Genomic DNA, 7500 nt, shown 5'->3' with positions numbered 1-7500 from the left:
CTCTTGATTGTATATATTTTTTTCAAAGTGACTCGTGTAGCTTTCCTATCGAAAGGAAATAATATTCGAGTGAAATAACTACGTTAACACTCGAGCGTCAGTAACACTAGCACGATGTCATGTGCTCAATTCAACGAAAAGAAAATTTCTTTGATTAAGCCTAAAATAAACTTTCTATTAAATCAACAGTCACTTCCACACTTGACCATCTTAGACAAAGAGTAAGAAGGATTGCTGATTCAAACGGAAATTCGGAAACGAGGAAAGATAAATGGGGTAAAAATTAAAAATTAAAAACTTAATATTGTCAAACTTAAACTCAAGCAGAGACGTAAAGAACCCGTTTGGCCTACGTATTTTAGGTTGCATTTGGAGGAACAATAATTTAATGATATTTTTTCTTTATGCAATCCATGCGTACTAGCATTTATGTCTTTTCTTTTTTATTAATTCTCTTTAATCTTTTTTCCTTTCTTTCCCTATCTCCCTCTATTCTCGTAGTCACTATCGCTCATTCACTCATCAATTTACACTTAATCGCTCTCGCTCTCGCTCTCGCTCTCGCTCTCGCTCTCTCGCTCTCTCTCTCTCTCTCTCTCTCTCTCTCTCTCTCTCTCTCTCTCTCGCTCTCTCTCTCTCTCGCTCTCTCTCTCTCTCTCTCTCTCTCTCTCTCTCTCTCTCTCTCTCTCTCTCTCTCTCTCTCTCTCTCTCTCTCTCTCTCTCTCTCTCTCTCTCTCTCTCTCTCTCTCTCTCTCTCTCTCTCTCTCTCTCTCCCTCTCTCCTTCCTCTCACTCTCGCCCTCACTCTGTCTGTCTGTCTGTCACTTGCTATATCTCCCTCTCCCTCCCCCTCTCACTCTTTCCATTCTAACTAGAAAAACCTGTTTTTTAAAAGTATTTTTGCCCTCACTGTCTCTTTTACTGCAACTTTCCCTCCATCTCTCTATTCCCTATTTTGTCTACCTCTTCCCCTTCTGTTCTTTAGGATTTTATTTTGGTTTCTCTCATTTTTTCTCTTACCTCTCTCTCCTATTTTTCTCTCACTGAAGCACACCCAGACATTTACTCTTTACTCTTCCATTATGTAGATAAAAGGAAGAAAGGGGACGCAGTGAAATGCAATTTTGCCACAACATTGCTTTTTATGGTAAAGAAGATGGAGGGGGATTGGCACGTGTTTACTAATCACCTCGGGTTTATCATGAATCCCCCTTTCCCATTAAAGCATTAGCTGATTTCACTTACCTGCCCTACCCCTCCTTCTCTCTCTCTCTTTCTCCCTCTCTGTCTGTCTGTCTGCCTGCCTCTCCCTGTCTGTCTGTCTGTCTCTCTTTCACCTTCCTTTCTCTCTCTCTCTCTCTCTCTCTCTCTCTCTCTCTCTCTCTCTCTCTCTCTCTCTCTCTCTCTCTCTCTCTCTCTCTCTCTCTCTCTCTCTCTCTCTCTCTCTCTCTCTCTCTCTCTCTCTCTCTCTCTCTCTCTCTCTCTCTCTCCACCCTTCCCCTTATGAAATTTTCCTGTTTTTTTTTTTTTTTTTTTTTTTTTTTTTTGTATACCCCAAAGTCTTCTATTTCTATAGGCTTTTATATATTTTCATCAACTTTTATTCTACTCATTTGTGTGCCTTCTGTAATAACTGATATTGCTAATCCATTATTCAATTCCAATTTATTACAAGTTCTGGGATTTAAAGGGAAGAGACAGAATGATAGTTCAATAGTAATTCAATGCTTTTTATTACTTCTACAACAGTTGATGACAAAATAACAATTATAAACAGAATATCAGACTGGGCTAAAGTCATACATTTGATCTACACTCGAACCCTTCCTGATTACAATCATTATATTCCAAACTCTTCCTTTTCTCAACTGCTCATTCTATTACATACCATAATTGTAACTTTGTTGAGGTTAATAGGAATAAAAAAAAAAAAAAACACAATAGAAAGAGTAGCAGGATATCCACGACACTATATAACATTCCATATAACCCTGTCAGAACTTGGGGCCATATATTGAACTACTATTTACACCTATCGAGTCCCGGCAAAGCATTGAATACATATAACTTCATCTACCTATAGGCATGTTTCGTCTTCCAATGCCTTTTTCCCCCCATGACTGGAGGTGGCTACATACAAATAACACGTTCTAGGGGAGCTTCTTGCAACAGGCCTATTGAGTGTGGTGCTGAAATAAAGATATGATGCTGTACAGTGTTCGCATGGCTAATAAATAAGAGAGAAAAAGTCATAACTAACATTACCTCAAACAAAAGAATTTGTCTGTTCGCTATTGTAGAATGAGGTTCACTGCTATAGAAACCACCATTAGCCTGAATATACTTTCTAGATACAAGTAACAAAAATGTGACATCTGTAATATTCTATACAAAAATAAGGAAGGGAAAATATTGAATATGAGAAAATCACTCTTGAAAGCATCAATTTTTACTAAACAAATTAAATTGGGTAACCAAATGGAAATTTGATAAATCATACACAATATCAAGTATTCTCAAAATGAAGTTATTACCTTTCTGCTGTTGAAAACTGAAACTACAACTGCATGTGAAACTAATCATAACTTTACTCCTGACTAAAAGAAATAATAAGATTGTTTATTAAATCCCTTACCAGTGTTTCCTCCCTGTGATATAACTAATGCAGACGGTTACCCCTTTGCTGGAGCAAGTGAATAGCGACCCATAAACAGTGAGGAATAATGTGAACACAAATGAGTTTCAGTCACCACACATTATGAACCCCATTCACTGGAATCCAAAATCCAATGCTAAATGAATGAATGCTAACAACAGGCTGCACAAAGGCTGACTATAAACATCTCATTGAATGCATGCTCTCTTCAGGTTAGTTTTACATCATTTTTTTTAACATTGGTGAATTTTTTTCCCGCTGTAGCCTTTTACATATGATGATGGATCTAATTGCAGTAAGAGGTTGGCAAATCATTATCAAATGTACCTGGAGAACACATAAGAGGTGGTGGAAGGGGATGTTGTTAATGGGGTAAGGGCTAGGGAGGCAAACGGAGGGGTGGGGAATGATATTAAATTTTCCACAGCCTTTTCCACCTCTGCAGTCAGGTCCTACAGGTAATTTTTTGATGTTGTTGAAACTGGCCTTTATATCTATTCACCTATTTATTTATGCATAAACCTCTCTTCATCCTCTCTTTTTCTCTCTCTCTCCTCTTCATGACTGAACTAGGAAGAGGCTGGAGCGACAAACATGCTATTTGTGGCAATGGCTGGGCTTCCTCCGAGCATGATAGTGGGGCCAGTGTAGGCTCGCCACAGCATGGACGATCCGCGCTTCAGCCCACGGATTTGTTTGAGGTGGCGGTAGCAATCAATCCAGCCATCATATATGGGCATGTTAGGGGGGGAGCCAGCTACAAGCCTGAAAAAAAAGTAATTATTTTTAATTTGTGAATGATAAACTGAGGGAGGGAGAAATAATAATCTTAAATACAAAGCAAAATTAATTCTACTTGAGAAATGGTCCCCATAAAATAGCTTTTCCTTAATGAAAAAGTAAAATAATAGGTCCACCTTTATTATCGCCATCTATTTGCTCATTCCTTTGTTAAAGCTGTTGTTTTTAACCAGAGCCTATAATCTCAATTTGACTAACAGTGCTGAATTATCTCTTTAAAATTACCAACTGTAGTGCAAACATAGATATAGACACAAGTACAAACACACACACACATACACAATGACACATGCACATACACACATGCATGCACATGCATATAAGCAAGCATGCATGCACACATCCATATGCACCCACATATACATGTACCTGCATATGCACCTACATATGCATGCACCTGCATATGCAATTATATATGCATGCATGCATGCATCCATATGCAACCACATATACATACATTCACAAACATATGCAACTAAAGACACACATGCACCCGCACAACACATGCAACCAAACACAGGACTGACAAGGATTTCACAGAAATCTGGGAAAATTTCTATGCCTAGAATTGCAAAATCTTGCCACTTGTCACAGATATAATAACAACATGGTCACTACGCTAACATATCTTTACATATATAATTTCCAAAATCTTAAAACAAGAGATCATATGTCACAACCTTAAAGTATCCTTCCATCAGACAAATAAAACCTCACATAACACGTGGATGAAAAACAGATTTACTACCGAAGACATCACAGTTTCCCTGGTATCTAATTTTACTGCTCTTATTACAAAAGAGCAGTGAAAACAAATGTATATTATCACGTCAAAAAGTGCTTAACCCATATTTTGGCTTGATTTTTGCTCTCATTCTTAGCTGCCATGAATGATGATTTAGCAAGACATCAGTTCTTAAAAAAATCATAAAGCCCTTTTCATTGCCTATTCCGGGTAGATTACATTCATTCATCGCAAATGTAACAAAGGATTTTTTTTTATAATAATGCAAGAAATTTTAAAAGAAATTCCATGCACATATAAAGTATAAAATAAAGAAAAAGATGTACACAATAAACTGGTAAAAATAAAATATACATAAAAAATATACATATATACATAGATTAAAGAAAAGAACACAAAGTATCACAAAACTAAACTATTAATACATATTGACAAAATGAAAGAGAATGAAATGCATAAAATGAACTTCATAGGGAAAAAAAAAAGTTTTCAATAAACAGAAAACAAAAAATAAAGACCTAGAGAATATAATGATCTAAAAACATTAGTAAACAACACCTCTTATAAGTAACTAAACCTTAAAACTAAAAACTCTACCAAATGAACAGCAGGTTATAAACACTTCATAAAAAAATATTTACACTAACAAAACAAAACAAAACAAAACAAAAAACAAAAAAAAAACAAAAAAAAACAAAAAAAAAAAAAGGATGAAAAAAACAAAACTAACACATCTACTATAAGAAGAATAAAACTTTTCTTATAACATTAATAACAACGTAACTTACCCCGAGCCACTGACCGCCATGCAGTTCGACACCACCTGGAGAGGGTAGGTAAGGGCAGAGGCAAGAAACTGAAAAGAGTGAAAAAAGGTACGAATTTCAGTCCTTGTCCATAGAAATAATCTGAGAAACATCACTCAATTTTAGTCTCTGGGGTATCGGGAGAACTCCTAACTACATTTGTCAAAGAAACTTGTGTTCAGGACCTACTTATATTCATGTTCATTACAAGAACTAATACTTGGGTGTTACTTGGATTCATACTCACATTCAGAAGGTACTTATATTTGTACTCAAACTAAATAGCATCAGATTAACTCATAAACAAGAGCTACTAGTACTGAACGCATACTTACTAGAAAGACACTCTTATTCAGGAATTACTCAGACTCCTTTTCTCACAAATGAATCATTCAGATTCTTAATCACTCTCAGGAATACTCATTCTTACTCCTAAATGAGGGGCATCAGAAGAACTGCTCATACTTGCACTTATTAAAACTCACATTCATCGACGCCGACACATATTGCTTGAGGTCCTTGTCTTCCACGAGGTAGTTGTTGATGACATGGGCAAGCGTTTTACCCAGCCAGAGTGCTGCCAGATCACACAGCAGGCGAGGTATCAATCCACAGAAAAAGCCCTTTACGCCCTGCTCTCTGTAGATCACGCCCACTGAGGTGAACACTCCTCTGCGGAAGGTAAAGGGAAAATGAAGGCTTTGGTGCATAGTTTCCCATCACGGTGTTAGGGCATAAACAGATGTTATAAAGGTATTAGTGTATAAATAGAGATGGAAATAAATAGCAATATGAAGAAATCAATTATTCACTAAGTATAGTGGAAGCCACAGATCATATCTATTTTTTCAGGTTTAATGTGGTGTAAATCACAGAAAGAAAGGAAGCAGAGAAATAGAAGTTTGGCATGGGTTATAAGGTATATATCTATTGATGTTACCTTATAACATAAGTAAATATATGAAGATATAGAGAAGAAAAAAGAAACAATCTATTATACAACAGCTTCTGTATACCTCAGAATTAAAATGAAACAACACCTTTATTAAAAACCTCTAACTAAAAAAACATAGCAACAACTAAAACCTACACATATTGGCCGTCCTCGCCCACAAACTCTGCCATGCTGCGAACTGCAATGACGTGGAAAGGCTGTGACACAAGTATGGCAGCAGCACGACCAGCTGATTCCCTTGCAGTGTTCTGGAGGAACCTCTGTGTGCGCTGCTTCATGTTCAGTTCTTCAATATTTACTTCACCATCCAGCTCCTGGATAAAAGTGGAAACTATATGAGCTTGTGTTATGTTTATTTACTATAAAAATTCTTAGGTTTTGGATTTAGGATGTAGATTCTTCTGGGTACAGATATAAAAGATATTCATATATTCATTCTCTTGTTTTGTTTACATATCAAGGTATTCGCATGATTCTTAAACCCATTATGAGACAATGATATGTTTGAAAAAAATATATATATACAACGTACTTCCTATAGATAAAAGTACCTCATTGTTCTGTGGGATATACTTTGCTCATTTGCAAAGGTTCAACTCCAAAGCATATAACTCCCTCAAAAGCATTACACTAACCTTAAATTGGATATTCTCGGTGACTCTCTGGAAGGCCACTCCGCTAACAATGTTTGCTGCCAGCTTTGGGGTCAGGCCCCTGTAGCAGCCAAGGAACCCGTCTCGCTTCTTGATGTGCGCAACTGAAGGAGGGAATTTTAGAATGTCAGAAAAACTTCTGTCAACTGACATATTTAATCTCTAAAATTTTTGGTCTAATAATTAATTTGTATCTCTCTCTCTCTTTATTCACCCCATATTTTTGTACATTTCATTCTTAGTCTGGCAATCATATTGATTTCTATTTCATATTTCTATTTCTAATATTATAAATATTCCTCTATTGGGAAGAGAAGGAGACGGAAGAGAAAGAAAGGAAGGGAGGGAGGGGGGAAATGAAAGAAAGAGCGAGAGAGAGCGAGAGAGAGCGAGAGAGAGAGAGAGAGAGAGAGAGAGAGAGAGAGAGAGAGAGAGAGAGAGAGAGAGAGAGAGAGAGAGAGAGAGAGAGAGAGAGAGAGAGAGAGAGAGAGGGAGAGATAAGATAAGATAGGAGAGTGAAGATAGGAGTGAGAAGATAGGAGTGAGAAGATAGGAGTGAGAAGATAGGAGTGAGAAGATAGGAGAGAGAAGACAGGAGAGAGAAGACAGGAGAGAGAAGAGAGTAGAAAAGAGAGGAGAGAGGGAGAAGGGAGAGATGAAGAAAGGTGATAGGGGCAGGTAGAGAGGGAGGAAGGGAGAGAGGGAGGAAGGGAGAGAGGGAGAGTGAGGGTCAGAGAGAGGGTCAGAGAGGAGGAACGGACAGAGAGGGACAGAGGGAGGGAGGGAGGGCGAGATGAATAAAGGTGATAGGGACACGGAGAGCGGGAGGAAGGGAGAGAGGGAAGAGAGAGAGAGAGAGGGTCAGAGGACCAGAGGAAGAGAGGG

General features: G+C 37.7%; 1 protein-coding gene across 1 annotated transcript in view; it reads right to left on the bottom strand.

The window, feature by feature from the left end:
• Positions 1 to 1715: 1715 nt before the first annotated feature.
• Mtch (Mitochondrial carrier homolog 1) overlaps positions 1716 to 7500 on the bottom strand; it is a 7387-nt gene continuing 1602 nt past the window's right edge. The window contains exons 3-7 of the mRNA XM_027376145.2: positions 6598 to 6719; positions 6098 to 6276; positions 5493 to 5679; positions 4990 to 5057; positions 1716 to 3420 (exon numbers count right to left, since the gene is read on the bottom strand). Coding sequence (XP_027231946.2) covers positions 3225 to 3420; positions 4990 to 5057; positions 5493 to 5679; positions 6098 to 6276; positions 6598 to 6719 — 752 coding nt within the window. The 3' untranslated portion in view covers positions 1716 to 3224. The remainder of the gene's footprint in view (positions 3421 to 4989; positions 5058 to 5492; positions 5680 to 6097; positions 6277 to 6597; positions 6720 to 7500) is intronic.

Source organism: Penaeus vannamei, chromosome 40, assembly GCF_042767895.1.
Source record: "Penaeus vannamei isolate JL-2024 chromosome 40, ASM4276789v1, whole genome shotgun sequence".
NCBI classification, from domain to species: domain Eukaryota; kingdom Metazoa; phylum Arthropoda; class Malacostraca; order Decapoda; family Penaeidae; genus Penaeus; species Penaeus vannamei.
Note: the sequence above shows the minus strand (reverse complement) of the source record. Positions and strands in the feature narration are given on the sequence as shown.